The sequence below is a fragment of the Bactrocera oleae genome, chromosome 2 (genome assembly GCF_042242935.1).
Source record: "Bactrocera oleae isolate idBacOlea1 chromosome 2, idBacOlea1, whole genome shotgun sequence".
Lineage (NCBI taxonomy): Eukaryota > Metazoa > Arthropoda > Insecta > Diptera > Tephritidae > Bactrocera > Bactrocera oleae.
Window position 1 is genome coordinate 92,999,942 of NC_091536.1, and position 17,471 is coordinate 93,017,412.

At 34.8% G+C, this 17,471-nt stretch overlaps 2 protein-coding genes across 10 annotated transcripts; one reads left to right on the plus strand and one right to left on the minus strand.

Annotated features, from left to right (window-relative positions):
- The first annotated feature begins 1,847 nt into the window (after window positions 1-1,847).
- Window positions 1,848-12,897, plus strand: Gycalpha99B (guanylate cyclase 1 soluble subunit alpha 2). Its single transcript, XM_014235235.3, has 9 exons — window positions 1,848-1,983; window positions 5,235-5,572; window positions 6,579-6,652; window positions 6,728-6,968; window positions 7,969-8,353; window positions 8,417-8,601; window positions 10,089-10,704; window positions 12,157-12,325; window positions 12,391-12,897. Exons 2-9 carry the CDS (start codon window positions 5,408-5,410, stop codon window positions 12,584-12,586), a joined length of 2,031 nt encoding a protein of 676 aa, XP_014090710.3. The 5' UTR covers window positions 1,848-1,983; window positions 5,235-5,407; the 3' UTR covers window positions 12,587-12,897.
- LOC106617816 (uncharacterized) lies at window positions 12,893-16,654 on the minus strand. 9 transcript variants are annotated; one of them, XM_070106016.1, is made up of 5 exons: window positions 16,337-16,654; window positions 14,539-14,916; window positions 14,258-14,467; window positions 14,049-14,198; window positions 12,893-13,174 (listed from the first exon to the last, which is right to left on the minus strand). In XM_070106016.1, the coding sequence occupies exons 2-5, from the start codon at window positions 14,875-14,877 to the stop codon at window positions 12,956-12,958; spliced, it is 918 nt and encodes a 305-aa protein (XP_069962117.1). In that variant the 5' UTR covers window positions 14,878-14,916; window positions 16,337-16,654; the 3' UTR covers window positions 12,893-12,955. The 9 variants fall into 9 exon arrangements, with proteins under 9 accessions (XP_069962117.1, XP_069962116.1, XP_069962114.1 ...); XM_070106015.1 differs by having other exon boundaries at window positions 14,539-14,988; XM_070106013.1 differs by having other exon boundaries at window positions 14,539-14,997.
- Between the last annotated feature and the right edge of the window lie 817 nt (window positions 16,655-17,471).

A 17,471-nucleotide genomic window follows, 5' to 3' on the forward strand; every position in this document is an offset into this window, starting at 1 on the left:
AAACTTGCATTTGAACCACACGTTACACGTTTCTGGATATTTGGAAATGCATTCGGAAATATTTCTACTCCGCTCTTAAGTGCAAGCTTTTTGACAGCTGTTACTGCTCTCCGCTGTTTCGTTTTGTTTACACACAATCGATAGATGGGTGGTGTGTCGAAAAAGCTTCGCGAAACCACTTACGGCGGCACGAAGCTTTCCGTTTTTGTTTTTTTTTTTATCAACATTGCACGCCCACAGTTTAATGTGTTGATAAGCAACAGGTTCTTATGATTTGTTACGCTTATCGTTAAGAGACTGAGAGAGAAAGAATAGATAAGTAATTTGCTATCGAAATTATTGTTGTTGTTGGATTTGCGCATTTAATTGTGTTGGTGATGAGAGTCGAAAGCTGTTGTTTTCGTAACAATAATCGGCTATTGTTTCTGTGATGAATTTTTACAAAATCTTTCAAGTATCATTTATTAAGAATTTTAGTATTTGATATTAAAAATATTTGAAAAATAGTCTTACTAGTTGAAAAGGGCATTTTTTGTGATTTTGTAAAAATATTTAGTACTTCTTGTATTGTAATTGCTAGCAAATGAACTTTTTAAATGAAAATTGTTGATAATAGCTTATGTTAGGTTAGGTAAATGGGCTGATATACTTGGGAACACGAATAACCATACTTGGACAGCTAAAGACACCAGTCCATTGTGCTGCCCAGAACTCCCAGGCCCCAAAAAGATCGTCGCATATCGACAAAGCGCCAAATGACTGACAAAAATTTATTGAGACTGGGCAGCGGAGGTAAAAGTGTCTACATGACTATAAAAGTTCACTTATTAAAAAATCGCGAAGTTATCGCTGCGCTACTGAAATGATATTACCGCCAATGCATTGCAATGACAATATGGGTGATAGTAAACTATTTGCATACATTTAGGCAGTGAGTTAGAGTGATTTCCTGGTTAAGGGTTAGAGCTACAGTAATCACTAACGTTTGTTTTAAAGAGATATATTATATATAACACCTATCGAAGGAATAGCTTTGATATTTAATCAATTTGGTTGATTAAATTTTTCAGAAAAGGTGGCAACTTCAATAGTTTTAACTCTACGTCTTCTTAAAAATATCTTCAGTTTTATTACTATAATGCAAAAAACCTTTAAGTTTATTAAATGTTAAATTTATCAAATTAAAAATGTTAAACAGGTGGCAGCCCTGCAAAAAATATATTTTAAAATGCAATATTTTTCAAGTTCTTTTAAGTTTGATATACATGCACATATATAGTGCTGTTTGGCGGCTTATAAACTTCTTTGAATTTCTATTTGCAAAATTTTCATACATATGGCAACACACTGAACATTTGTATTTTAAATCATGCGAGTATTACATCGGTGAATCTAAAAGAGTATTTAATCGGTTTGGTACCATAATTGATGATTGATTGACTAACCTATGGTGTTTGGTTGTACACTATTCGTCTGTTTAAAACTCTCTAAGTTTAAGTGTTCTTTCTTAAGGGGATACAAAAAATAGTATTTTCAAACCCCAATTCATATTACAAGTATTTTGTTTTTTTATTTTGTTATTTGGCAATTACAATTTTTATTGGTCTCGATCATTTTACGATTTGCGGGCGCTTAACGGTCTGTTATCGATTATTAACGTCAACATCTCATAAAGATATAGCTACATCTGAAAAAAATTTAATAAATAAAAGCCAAATCTCATGAGCAAACAAAATAACGAGAAAATAAGGAACTGTGCGCCGAAGCAAATTTTAAGTTCGGATAAAGCTTTGAAATACGCAACTTTGAAGCTCTAGGTATTAACAGGATACGAACAGAAGTTTGGCAGCGATTTAGTAGCAGTTACTCCTTCGTCAAATAAACAGCAAGTTGTTGGTGAGCGCATACCTAGTATAACGCCACCATTAACATCGGGTGTGGGCGCAGCACCAATTTGCCTTCATAGAAAAAGTGCAAAAAACGGTAAGATGCTTTCAAAAATAAATTTTTTTCAAACTATTCTCTTTGTATTGCTAAAAAAGTATTCCAATTTCGCGACTACAAAACTTCGAGGCAAAATGTGTATTCGGTGCAATTATTCATTTTAGGATACAGAAAGTGAATCGGCTAAGCGGCCGATTTGTGTTATGGCCCGAGGTCAAGAGAGGCACGCCATAAATAGTTTGCGTGAGCAGAATAACGGCAAATTCATTAAATTATAAAATTCGAATTTTCTTGTGCCTAAATGGAAAGTGTGCAGTTATTTGTGAATTATATCTGTAAATGATGTGGAGGATTTAATGCTCAATGAAGCTTTATTGTGTTCGGGAAATTGTGTAAGGAAGACAATTCTAAGGCATGCAATAAATTTGCTATATATTTGAACATAATAACTGCGTGTTTCGTTTTAATTATAATTCTACTAGTGGACCTTGGCCACGCTTTGCTGTGGCTAAGTATGCAATGAATTACCATATATAATTTTAAACTATTGAATACAGTAAAATATTAGTTATGAGTGAAGAGTAAAAAAAGTATTTAAAAATGTACGGAGTTAAAATTTTAATGATACTTTAAATTTGAAAATGATTACTACAATTTTTTAAGTTGCACAATTCAAAATAAGATAATTTTATATTATAGTTTTCATCAAATGAAATTTTTAAAAGCTTTTAGTTGATAACATTTAAAGTTTAATATTATGAATGGAGTAGGTAGGCTTTTATTATCCATATTTTCCATTTTATTTTAATTTAGAACTATTCGTCAATATCTATGTGCAAGTTTTACTGCCAATATAGCACGATTATGATTCAAATAATTATTGGGTATTTGGTTGCATTTCTATTCTACCGTTGTTAATTTCTAGCATTTGTTCTGAAAACATTTGTGCTAATTGATCATTTTGCAACTGTATGCGCATGTTTATGATCAATCGAAGTTTTTCAACATAAGAATAACTGTTTTAAACATGTTGCGAAAGTGGATCGAGGAATGACCGGAAATGGTCTGTCGGTAATCACCAGATAATAGTAAGACTGCACTACAGAAAAGTTTTTCGTTTCCGTTAAAATCTAGCATTGTTTTGGGCAGTGTTTCGAGTAAATGTTTGTGAGAATATGTAATTCGCCCACCTTCTAACAAAATGGCCGCAATGCCTGACGAAGCAACTGCCAATGCGATTTTCTGTTGTGACTGTATCTTGGCAAGAATTAAAGATATTAAAAATGTCTTAATACAACAATCTTCATAATCCGTTCATAAATTATTTTACGACTCACAGTCACAATAATTTTAGTTAACTTATAATTTTTATTTAATTTTCTTGAATTTATAAAATAAGAGGTGTATTCAAAGGAAATTTTGAAATTTTTTGAAAATTACTTATTTATTCATCAATATCTATTTTGTCACTTTCAAAGTAATTCTCCCGGTATGGCTATCAGCTCTTTTTTCGATTCTTTGATGTGTAAGCTGGTGCATTGACGTGTTGCAAAATCCACGATTCGTTTTTCCACAATTCTAGTCGTTTGAGCCGTATTGCTTCACGCTAACGTTGCATAAACTCCTTGTAGTATTCCTTATTAACTGTACGGTCTTTTGGCTGGAACTCACGATTCACCACACAATTGTAATCAAAGAAAACAGTGAGCAAAACCATTACATTTGATCAAACTTGGCATGCCTTTTTCGGTCTTGGCTCATCTGGTAGCTTCCGTTGAAATGATTGAGCCTTGGTTCTGACGTCATAACCATATACCCACGTTTCGTCCTAATTTATGACCCATTTGAGCTAATCCGGATCGCAGTTTAAACGATCAAAATTAATATCGTGTATGGAAACAATTTATTTGTGGAGGGTATTCGGTGTAGCAGGTTTTTTTATTAGTTTTTCCAAATTCAAAAAATCTTTATGTTCAAATATTCATTATTACATTATTTATAGATTAATGCATTACATTTTTTCAATAAGTGACAATTCTTTCATAATATCGTTTTCAGAAATCTTTATCTTTCTTAACCCTTATTATAATATTATTATATATATATATAATATTACCAATTTTTTAATGTATGATATTTGGAATGGGTAGCAACTTTTTCCAACTATATTTTAAGCAGTATACTTAAAAATATTTTCAATCATACAATTTTTTAAACTTCTTCAATTGGAACATATCCATATTGTGAAGGTTTTAATATCATAGTTTTTGTTTTCAAAAGATATATGGTATACGTCAACGAATTATTTTAGGTTATGTTAAACGGTTGATCCAAAATCCACTTGGATAGCTGAGAACGCCACTCCATTGTGATGCCTAAATAAACCTAAGTATTGCTTGAAAAGACTCTCAATAATCGACAAAGCGCTTTGAGTGTTTTGTTATTATGTTGGATCTTTTTGTTAGGTTATGGAGCATTCCAAATACAAGTAAAACAGTTAATTAAATAAGAATTGAATCACGATCGCAACAAAAACTTCTCATAAAAATATATTTATAGTTTCAATAAAATTTCTGTCAAAATAGAGGAAAAAGCTGGTCTCAACATACATAATCTATTACTTCAATACGATTCTCATTGTAACTACTTTTATGGTTGTGAAATCGAATTAAGTTCACCTTTGAGTTTATGAAATCAAATTAGTTGCGATAAACGGTTATTCATGTTCTAATGATGGTGTGAATGTCGGTGTCTTTATATACTACATTTAAAATACCAATTCCGCCTCAATGGTTCCTGTGACATGCCCATGGTATAAGGGTCATGCCAATGAGGAAAAACCTTCAGTTATTTGCGGGTCAAATATATGCTTTTAGCATTTTTTTTTCGTTTCCACTGGCAGAAGCAAAGAAAAATGTCATAAATTACAACAACTCAAACAGTCATAATCACGTTTTGTCACTGGAAATTGAACAAGTGCACATTGAACTTGGTAAGCCGACGACATAGCGACACTCGAGTCACATAAGCCCTGCCGCTATGACAAATTGATTGTGAGGCTATCAAAGTGTCTCAAAGCCGCTGCAGCCTGACTTACCGTCCGCCGCTTGCTTTCGCCGTGGCCTTAGAATGTGTTCCGTCTTTTATTGCTTTGTACTTTTACTTTCTGTGTTTTGTCTTTGTCTGCGCTTTTCCGTTTTGCTTTGCCTTTACAAATAAGACGCAATACACACTTACATATACGAGTATATGTGTATACGTATGTCTACAATTTTCATTTTGCATTTCAGTGTCAAGTCGTTGCAACCCAACAACGGCTCACTTGTGTGCGGTTAGTCATAACACTTGGCAGCGTGCGGTGTGGCGTATATGTAACACAATAAACCTACAGATATAATTGGCGCGCAAACTTGGAGCCTATAGCACCGCAGTACGCACATCTTTCCATTGTAGGACATTGAAAATGGCTTGCCCCTTTTTTCGTCGCAACGACTCGTTGTCGCGTCAGCCATCGGTTTGTGCAGAGACGAGCAACAACACTTGGCAATTGGAGGATGAAGAGCAGCCGGGAGATGCGTTGACACTGACACATTTGCAAATGGCCATACAGCTGCTCACAGCGCCATCGGTAAGTCAATACATAAACGCAAGAGTATATATATACATATATTATATATATACTATATATTATATATATACTACATATATTAAACATTTTATTTAGTAATTAAGTTACGATATTTATTAACCAATAATTATGTGAAGAATATAAAAGTTGCTTTGGAACGTCAATGTTTTCGTGCTTAATTCTTATTACCAGGGTATATTAAAACTTCTATACTGTGAATGAATGATTAGGCTCCATTTTCAGCTTACGGGGTTAGTTATGTCAAACAAGTCATGTTTAACATCTGTTGTCCGGTTCCAGCAGAAGGAATTATCTGAATCGACACCAAGCATTAACATGACTGAAGCACTATGAGGAATAGTGTTTATACTATGATTATATGTAGAAATTATCGATAGTCACGTCATAGTATCTAGTAAAAATAAAGACTGAGGCACAATAATATAATGGAAATATGAATAAAAATTCAACGCTTCTAATCTACACAAAATTATGATAAAATCAGGTTCTCAATTCTCAATTTAGTATCCCACCTTGTTTAAGCGCTGTCTGCCCTGATTTCTTTATAATACACAAATGTCGTCTACTGGTACTGATTACTCCAACCCAATCTGTAGAATACGGTGAATGGAGCATCAGTTCATAGCGTAATGTAACCATAGCGACGGTAGGAGCGTGAATAGAAGTAGAATAGGCAGTATCCCAGTGTCTTTAGATTTAACTGCCCGATTTGCCTTCCAAAAACAGGAATCGAAACACCTTTTTCAAGGTTTTAAAAAAAAAATGTGCTCGGAGACGTGCTCTTCTACATTGACTCCAAGCAAAACTACCATTATAATCGTACTGCCCCCGAATATTCAGTTTTCCCAAAATGACTGACTTGTAACAAACAGATTAATTTTTTTATTAAAAATATTGGCAGTTAAGTGTTTATAAAAAAGATAATATTAGTTTGAAACTATAGTTTAAATTTCCAGTACTAACCCCTTAAATTTTATTCTTATAGAATTCTGATCTGAATACCGCTGTTACATCGCTTATTGCCAAGTACAGTCAAAGTTGGCCGAAGATTTCCAAATTGTGAGTACAAGCAGAATATAAGTAACGGTTTATCTGTGCTAACCGCAACGATCTGTAATTGTTTCTACTTTTTAGACGCATTGATTTGGACACACTGAAAAGTATACCGAATTATGATTACTTGGCCGATATACAGGATATACTGCTGGAAATGGACGAATCGAGTGCTAGCGAAATTCTTGTTTTGCTCGGCGAGGAATTGATCACTTCGTGCTGCACTGGCATTATTGAGCGCGCTTTTCGTTGCCTCGGCACTGATTTGCAAGAGTTTCTTGGCTCATTAGATGGCGTCTATGATGTACTAAAGCTGCAGGAGGTAAGACAAATTTATTTTGATTTACCTTATTACTCAAGAACTTGAAAGCTTTATATAGTTTTTAGAAAGTAATCGATTTTTATATTGAAGTCGATTGGGATTTTTTTCAGTCAATTCTCTGTGACTTTTATCAGTTCTCATATATCAAGAGGACAGTAAGGCGAATTCGGAAACAATTACTTGGTGACAGTTAAACGCTCACATTAATCAGTAAGCTTAAAGGTGGGGGCTCATTAAATAGTGTACCCTGTGAAAAACAATTAAAGCATAAAAAAAAAAACAAAGTTAACTTCGGTTGCTCCGAAACGATAATATCCTTTACAAATACAAAAGAGTCCATACAAAAACTTTCTTTCGATCGAGCAGTTTGTATGGCAGCTATATGCTATAGTGTTCCGATCTGAAAAATGTCTTCGGAGATTGTACTACTGCCTTGGAGAATAACACATGCTAAATTTCGTAAAGATATCTCAGTAAATTAAAAAGCTTTTCATACAAGCACTTGATTATTATCTGTATGGCAGCTACATGCTATCGGCGGCTCTGATAACTGAGCAGTTTCTTGAAGCGAAAATAACGTGTGCACCATTAAAGATCGAGATCTCAGAAACTGACGGACTCGTTCGCGTATATATTGACAAATAGACGGACATGGCTAAATCGACTCAGCTCGTCATGCTGTTCATTTATATACCACATATTTTTTAGGGTCTCCGACGTTTCCGTCTGAACTTAATACTCCTGTTCAGGGTATAATTAAGTCAAATAATGTGTATCGCCGTCTTTAAGAAATAAGACGTTGAAGGCCAATATGGATACATGCAAAGGTCTCCCACACATCAAAACATCAAAAATGTACCAAAAATTTACTAACTTGCAGTTTGCTTTCTCAAATAAATTTGTTATCCAAAAAATAATAATACATCTACTCTCAAAGGGATCCATTTTTCTCTGGCACACGCAAAAATATTCATTTATTAATTAAGCTTTTTTTTTTCAGGAAGACGTCACCGACACCGGTTTCGTGTGCGCAGGCGATGGTGAGCTAATATTCACCTCTGAACGTCCTGTAATCGCTTGGCTGCTACTCGGTTCATTGAAGGCTTTAACACGAATGCTATACAATGTGCAGGTCAATATAAAAATTGAACCGGTCGAAGGTGATTCGCGTCGCTATCGCTATTTATTCTCGCTGGTTAAGGAGTATACTGGTTCAGCGGTACCGTTGCAACGCAGTAGCGTCGAGGTGGTTAAACCAACAGCTTTGCTAGCACAAAGGAATAACTCGAGCAAAGTTGCCGATTTAGCGATGAATTCGCATACCTTTTGCAAGGCATTCCCTTGGCATTTCATAATGAATGAGAAACTGGAATTGCTGCAAATGGGTGAGGCCCTATTTATAATTTTGAAATGATATGCATATATCTTTATTATTTGCTTTTTTTTAGGTCGCGGTTTTAGCAAGCTATACAAGCTACATATGGCCGAACACGGATGTGAGGCGACCACTTATTTTGACTTTAAGCGACCCAAAGGTTTGACCATGAAATTTCGCGATATCGCACGTCGTACATACACACCATTTTTGATTGGTTTGAAGAGTCCACCAAACATCAGTGAGTTTCCAGCTAAGGTGAATATAATGAGGTTCGACCATTAATTAATTTCTGGCAATAAGGCAAATTTACGAAGGAGCCTAAACATGTTCTGTATCGAAAATAGAAAACCTATTTTTAACCTTGATCCACTGAATATAATTATTGCCATCAACCCGATTAATTTTTGTTTCGAAAAATAAGAGTTCTTTTAATTTATTGGGTCTAAGGTATAACTACATATATTCGTGTGGTTTGCACAAAGATGGCGTAACGTGATTATTATTCCATTGTTCCAAGCGTTGCAAAGCTCCCCTTGTATGTCTTTTAAGTATAGTCATTCATTTGACGCGTAAACAATTACTCTTTTTCAACTTTGTGGCTGTTTTTGCCTGCAGTTTTTCTTCATTACTTTAATATGAAGAAAACTTCTGCCGAAAGTCATCGTATTTTAGTGAACGTCTATAGTGAACCTTCTCTAGCTGAGTTAACGTGTCAAAAGTGGTTTTTGCACGATTTAAGAGTGGTGATTTTTGTTTGGAAGACGAATTTGAAGATGAGGAATTGGAAGCATTATAAAGATTGTTACCAAACACTAGAAGAGCTCGCAGTATCTTTGGGAGACACTCTAGCAGTCATTACAAAAGCTTAAAAAGCAGCCGGATGCATTCAAAAGCAAGTAAACTGGATGCCAAATGAATTGAAGCCAAGGTTGAAAGACGGTTTTGTATGTCAGAAATGCTGCTTGAACACTACGTTTTGGGGCTGGAAAATGGATCCATTACGACAACCCTAAACGCAAAAAATCATAGGGCAAAGCCGAAGGTCCTGACGTATTAAGAGCTTCCAAAACTTCCTAAAAATATTGATGGGAACGCTAACGAACCACACCTCAACAAATTGAAGCGAGCGACTGCAGAAAAACACCCGGTATTCCCTACTAGACACAAGATAATAATTTTCCAATTACAACGCTCGACCTTACGTTGCAAGACCGTTTAAAAACTATTTGGAAAACAGCAGCACAGACCTTGCCCTTTCTGTCTATTTAATGATATCCATAAATTGCCATAAACATGGAAAAATGTTATAGATTTAGATGGGCAATATTTTGAATAGGACTACTCTACATTTACTTTAAGTAAAGGTACACACTTTAATTAGTTTTTCGAATCAATATCTACATAAGGTCATACTTTAACAAGGTATGGACTGATTAAGACCTTTTAAATGCGAGTTTTCATATATCCCAGGCACCTTTTGTCCTACGCTATAAGTTGGTATCTGCATTGATGTTTTAGTTATATTTTGTAAAGTAAAATAATATGGCCTAAATAATTCTTAAACCACATATGCTATTTTCACGATAACGCCTCGTGTCGAAGTTGAATAAAAACTGTAAACCTCAAAAAAGTAGTTACAAAGTTACAGCACAGGACAACAATAAAAATCCAAAAGATTATTTAGAAAAATATTATGCCTTTCAAAAAACATCAATTATCCAATATTATTTTCACAATTGTAGGGTCTAGAGATCAAAGGGCAAATGGTACATTGTCCGGAATCGAATTCGTTACTCTTCATGGGCTCACCGTTTCTCGATGGTTTGGATGGTCTCACTTGCAATGGACTTTTCATATCGGATATTCCACTACATGATGCTACGCGCGAAGTAATTTTGGTTGGCGAACAAGCACGTGCTCAAGATGGTTTGCGCCGTCGCATGGACAAGTTGAAAAGCTCAATCGAAGAGGCAAATGCTGCTGTCGCTAAAGAGCGTAAAAAGAATGTCAGTTTATTACATCTAATATTTCCAGCTGAGATAGCTGAACGCTTGTGGTTGGGTGCCAGTATCGACGCCAAAACCTATCCGGATGTAACAATACTGTTTAGTGACATTGTTGGTTTTACCAGTATTTGTTCGCGTGCTACACCTTTCATGGTCATCAGTATGCTCGAGAGTTTGTATAAAGATTTCGATGAATTCTGCGATCTCTTCGACGTGTACAAAGTGGAGACAATTGGCGATGCTTATTGCGTGGCTAGTGGTTTGCACCGAGCTTCGATCTATGATGCCCACAAGGTAGCATGGATGGCATTGAAGATGATCGTAGCTTGTGCCAAGCACATAACCCATGATGGTGAGTGGAGAATAATTATTAACTAATACGATCGACTTTTTATTATAGTTTATATCAAAACTTCTCATAAAATCTGCCGCCATTTGGTGACATCATCAAATTGTAAAGTGCCATTTGGCAGGCGATTCCAGGTTCCATTTTTGTAGCAAATAACTTAGAGAGTACTTTGTATGTATTCAAAATAAGTCGATTTTTCCAACATCAATTGAGCAATATCAAGCGGTCAACAGTAGACAAAAAATAAATCACGGGAAAAAGGTTCATTGAAGTGGTAAGGAGAAGTAGCCCAACGTCTCATATAATATTCTCTTCAAGGATTTCTATGATGTTTAGAAAAGATATTCAACGTTGACCACAAGAAGCATTAAAAATGAACAAATTAGAACTTTTGAAAGGTTCAGTTAACTAAATATCGCCGTTTCAAAAAGCTTTATCGAAATCGACTTTTTTCGGTTATTTTATCGGGTAATGGAACATTAAAATGTGTGCAATTAATGAGTGTCAATTTCCGATATTTTATTGGTTCACTTGTAACAGTAAACGCTTCAAATATTTTCTGAATATGATTTCATTCATGATAGACTCATTCGAGGTAGGTGTCACAATGTTGTAATCTGTTAATCCAGTTTTCCATGTCCTTCAATCGGCACTCTGCACTTTTTGAATGGCTTTCTCAATGTTCATATGATCGGTATAACCCGTTAAAATTGCAGTTCAGTAGCTTGTTTCAGAATTATAAATCGGCTAAGTTTATGTCTTTAAACGTCAGCCACAAAAAATCGGTTATCGTGACGGGCCGACGTTTATTGCTGTTATCGTTTTTTTTTTAAATAAAAGTCAAGTTATCCGGATTCCGTATCATTTGATACAATGGTTCCCAAACCCAAGGACCGTAAGTTTTGCTTTTTAGTATAACCAACGAGATGAAAAAGGACCAGAATTTTAGGCGAACAACTTGGTCCTTTCATCCCATATATGCACCAAGTCATACTGCATTGCTTCTTTGCGACTTTTTTGCCACAAACTCGATTCATATCGTTCCGCAACCTCCGTATACCCCTAATTTGGCTTCGTGCGACTACAGGCTATTCAACAAACTCAAAAGGCCAGTGCGGGACACCGTTTGAAACAAATAAGGAAATAAAAACCAAATAGAAGAAGGTCTTGAAGGCTATACTGGAAAAAGGCTATTCCAACTGTTTCGTGGACTGGAAAAAGTGTTGGCAAAAATTTTATTAGACGGAAACTACTTTGAAAGGAATAAGATTGGTTTGGAAGAATGAATTTACATTTTATGAGTATAAACAAATTCACCATAGTTTTTAAACACCGTAGTAACCGTTGTTGGCACTCACATTCTCATCAGTGCACCTTGTTCCGCGGCTTTTTATACCAACCTTTACTAGTCTACTGTATATTTTAGAGGGTATTCATAAAAATATTTATTTTCAGATCAGGAAATCCAAATGCGCATTGGGCTACACACCGGCACTGTTTTGGCTGGCGTTGTTGGTCGTAAAATGCCACGCTATTGCCTTTTCGGACATAATGTTACTATAGCCAATAAGTTTGAGTCCGGCAGTGAGGCTTGCAAAATAAATGTGAGTCCAACAACTAAAGAGTAAGTTTCAATTTATATAAATCATTCATACAAAAAATATTTGATTACCTTCTAAATTTTTACAGTTGGCTGGTTAAATATCCCGGTTTCGAATTTGACTTAAAAGCACGAGATCCTTCCTGCTTGCCCAAAGAGTTCCCGGATACAAGCGGTGACAAAACCTGCTACTTCCTTGAAGGTTATCGTCATCCAACATTGAGCGCACATTTGCCCCTCGTGGAGCACATTAGTGAGGCGCTGAAGTCCATTTCAGAGCAATAAGCCAAAAAAACAAAAAGAGTCAAAAAGAGATGCAATCTTTATGATAATGTACGATATTATATCCCATAAAAACACAAAGCTGGCGACAAATAAAATGAAGCATAAGTGATTGAGGCACGCAACATAATTAACTGTCGACACAATGCCGCACCCTCTAAGCAAAAACCGAAACTTTCAGTGTTAAATTTATTGTTGTTTGTTCATAAATATCGCCGATAAATGCACAATCTATTTTGAGCTGTTAAAAGAGCAAATCAAAAACTCAATAAAGCATACGTGGCCAAAGCCCAAATAACAAGTACCATATAGAAGATGTGATATTTTATTTCGAAGACTATTTGTTTTAACAGTGTTATTTTACAATTTTATTCAATAATCGCGCATTACTTGATTCCAATATTGGAGAACAAATGAGTAATCGTCTGGTACATTTTTGGTTAGACAAGTCGTCATCTGTTGAGCCATCTCCTTGCTATTTTCACCATGCATGAAATAGGCATTAGCATGCTGTGCGCATTTTCTTATCACCCGTTCGTTGTGTGTCGTTAAACGACCCGATCCTGCAAAGCTGTGTATAATTTCCGACGACTAAAATAATGAAAGCAAAGTAAAGAATTTATTAAACTTTCGCAACATTAATTAATCGCAGTATAAAACGTTAGTCAACTAACGGTTGCTTGTAATATCAAACAATATTCGAGGAAGTATATACATTTATATAAAACTAAACGATCGTAGTTAAGATAGATAATAATTTTGTGATATGTGTTCATTAGTCCGTCTATCTGTCGTAACTAGTTTCCAGAACGTTTCGGTAATCAAGCACTTAGCCTTACCTCGTGTGTTAGATTTTCGTAGGCGACTACTATCGTAATTTCAGCCGAATCGGACTCGTTTTGTTTTAAAAGCGTCTAGAACATGATCCGTAGATTTTAGAAAAACACAAAAAAATTCTTGGAAAGGAAATTGCATAGTGATAACAAGGACGCTTGGATTGAAGGTCTGAAGCTAACTTAAGGGTGCTGAAATAACTGAGACAGTAGATAACTCAAAATGATAGAGGAAAATAATCGTCACGTTGGGTGTCGCGTTTGCTTAAATCGTACAAAAAACCGACAAATTAGCCTACTTTACTACTACTACTTGTCCGTCGGGTAAAAATGGATAGAAAATTGCTTTTCTGACATCATTACTATCATTGTGTTCTCCAAATTTGAAAAAGTCAAACATTGGGCATAACTTTTAGATGAAAGAGGAGATTATCGCCGCCAAGGAGGTCTTCGTTGCAGATATCTAGAAAACGTACTTTTCAGTCGAGCTAAAGAAATTGGGGCATCGCTGGGTCAAGTGTATCAAGCCAATACTAAGTACTTATCGGACAGCTCCCGTATTGTTATTCGCTGATTATATTCTCTTAAATGGGATGTATGTATGTTTTTATAATACAACAAGAATAACTTACATCAATTCGTCCATAACTGTCAATGTAGTGTAACTGTAAATAAATACAAAGCGTGAAAACTGGTGATTTCATATCCACAGTATCTTCTTTTAATGCAACGGAACAAAATTGATATGGTTCAACACCAGGTTCCCGATATAGAGGTAGGGGCTGCAATGACATAAATAAAGGGAAATATACTTTTGTTATAAAGGTAACTCATCGCTTACTATTTCAAATGACAAATCCTCCAATCGTACGTCATAATAAAAGAAGGAATTGAAACCCAATTGACAATCCCGTAAGATTTTTATCCACACTTGGTAATATGGCTCACATTTGCCATTCATTTCATCCGATGAGTACAATGCATTAAAACAATTTGGGGGAAAGTTTTGATGCCCTCGTAAATTCCAAAACATCGCTCCCAAACGGTTAGACTACAATATTACGAAGATAAGTTAGAATTATTAAATGAGATCCTTAGCCAAAAGTCTACTTACATACTTACATCCCAACCCAACTTCTTTAGCCGTATGAGTCCCACGCGACGCAGAAAACATTTTACATAGCAGTGCGTGTCGTGTGCCTCTGCTTCGTTACTGAAAATTTGCGCTCCCCAATTGACATTCGCTCTTGGCAGATCGTGGCTGCATCGATGCTTTGCATAACGTACAACCTCTGGTATTAGGCCCGGAAAGATACCCGGTGTCTCAGCGCCACTAAAATCATTACCTTCAGCTTCCGTCAGATCTTCGCTATAGGAGTCCTCACTGTTGTTGAATGCCAAAGCGGTTTTAGGGATGTTTAAAAAAATATCCGAGAGGCAAAAGAAAATTAACGCGTTCATTTGAGAGACTGAAGTTCCTTTTCGATTTCACTTTTGTGTCTGTTACAATTTGAAAACTTCAGAATATTTATTTTGTATTTCAGATCTGGTATATAGCCCTTGACGTTTTTCCTAAGTGTGCTTGTAGAATCGTAAGCTGTTTCTGATACTTTCATTTCATAATACTTGTATTTTGAATTGCATAATATTTCACATTTAATTCGTAAGACAATTGGTTCGTAAGTTTTTGATATTTAAAAAAACAAATAGATATAAAAGAGAGGATATAAAATGAGAATCTGTCAGCTACAAAAATTATGACCCCTATATTTTCTTATGTAAATGGAATAATTTTCATCGAATATCTTGAAAAACGGAAAGTCACTATACTCCCTTGGAAAGGAGTCTATCAACAATAAATTCGTAAGAGAGTGAGACAATATAATAAAAACGGTATCGAAATGTTGCTATAATGCTTTTATCGCTCCCAATATCAATCATGTGGAATAATAAAGTCAAATTGTGCCAATACAATTTCTTCAATTCGACTCGTACTTTTCAATGCAATCTAGCACTTAATGTACCGTGTAGTACAATAAATTCCTCAAATTCTATGAGCTATGTACAGTTGCGTCCAACTAACTACAAGTATTAACGATATTAGTACAAGCACTAATAGTGCCTTGCTTACAAGAAAAGTATGGGTATAATTAAAACAAAAGAAGCAGATTTGTGCAATAAAAAGTAGAGTTTTTATTATTTAAAAGTCTAAATGGGTCATGCAACTAATTAACAACGCTTTATGTGTTTTTAATAAAGCAACTATTTAAAAAAAATATTTTGTAGCAAAAACATTACTTTCGATTACCGCTTAACATCTGCGTTGCATTGATTCCACTAATCATTGCCATATATCTTATGGAAACCTTTCTCACCTTTTTTTTTCATATTTCGTATAATTCTTCGAAATTTTTTACTCTTTATGGCTGTATCTTTTTTTAGGTGAGACCAAGGGTTATTAATATGGTTTAGATCTGGACTGCAAGAAAGACAGTCACCAAATTGTTCTTAAACCTCTGCTTAGTGATGTCGTTCACAATCGATATATACTTTAGTTGGTCCATTTTTTTTGGATTTAAAATATTGGTTGTAACTTTGACATAATTTTGCCTATATTGAGGTTAATGACCTATTTAAATCTGTATGTCTGTATGTCATAAGAAAAAAGAAAAGAAGTAAGTTTCTTTTTATTACGCAGTTTTCATTACGTCAAATTCAATGACATTCGTCGGTAATTTTTATAACAGTTTGTGACAACTCTCGAGTCAAACTGGAACCTAGTGAATAGATATTCCATTTGTGTTTGAGAAATAAAGTTGACGGTTTATTACCAGTTGAATAATTTTTCTCGATGCAGTGGAAACGGATGTCATTGGAAAAGGTAAATATTGTAAATTTACTCCATTAGTGCGTATCTCACCATCAATAATAAAAAATGTTAAAAATATAATTTGAGCATAGCTGATCATAACTTCGGTGCTACTCGTGCCATTTTGAAGCCAATTTTTGTCTCTCCGATTGAATTTTCAAAGCTGCCCTTGACAATCTTTCCATTTGAAACTAGTCAAACATATTCTTTCTATAACACGTAACGCATTTTTTACAGGTTTTTTTTAACAATTTTAAATTTTTTTTTAAATTTATTAGAACACTTTGAATGTATTAGATCATGAAACGATTTTTTTTTTACTAAATGAAACGTTTACGCAAAATACTTGTAATGCAGCCACAGTCACAAATAATGTGTAACTGAAACCTTAACGTGAATTTCAGAATTGTCTCTGCATTTCATTTAAAATATGTTTTAAAATAATAAAAATAACAATAACACATAGTTTACTGTCGACAAAATAAAATGTGTTTTGTATTTACATTCTTTAAGCGAACTCTATGCCAAGATGAATAAACAGAAGCAGTTTGAAAATTTTTTTTAAGTCAAACATAAAAACAGGCCATTAAATATTGAATAATTTAAAGAGTAAGATAGGGCTCATTTCGAATACGGTCGAAAATTAGATTGTAAAATTGTACGAATGTAAGGAAGTGGCTTCATAGAATAAAAATATTTTGATGACATACTTAGTGAATTAGTTGGAGGTGTCCCTCCAAAAAACTTTTCCAACCTCAAAGTTCCCAACATTACGCAAAAAATTGTTACATAAGTTTATATAAGTATAGGCGTTCTGAGAAATTATAAGAAGCTAACCCACTAGCTCTGCACTAAATTGTACATGGGTGTGAATGTTAACTGATATCCCGAAACATAAGCAGCAAAAAATAGTAGTATTCAGACAAATTTGTTGCCCAGTTAGGTTCATTAGTTTATTATGCGGTTAAAGTTTCTACATTTTCAGTTGTAGAGTTACCATATCTTCAGTTACATTAGCTTTCTGAGTCGTATTACGCTGTTGCGGCATGGTTAATGTGGGAAATACGATGCTATTTTTTTCCCGAATGACTACTGCGTTGAATAATCAATTGACACTAAATGGTCTTCAATGTATTCTGGCCAAGCCCATGATATATACGGATCGTGAAGAGGTAGTCCTAGCACG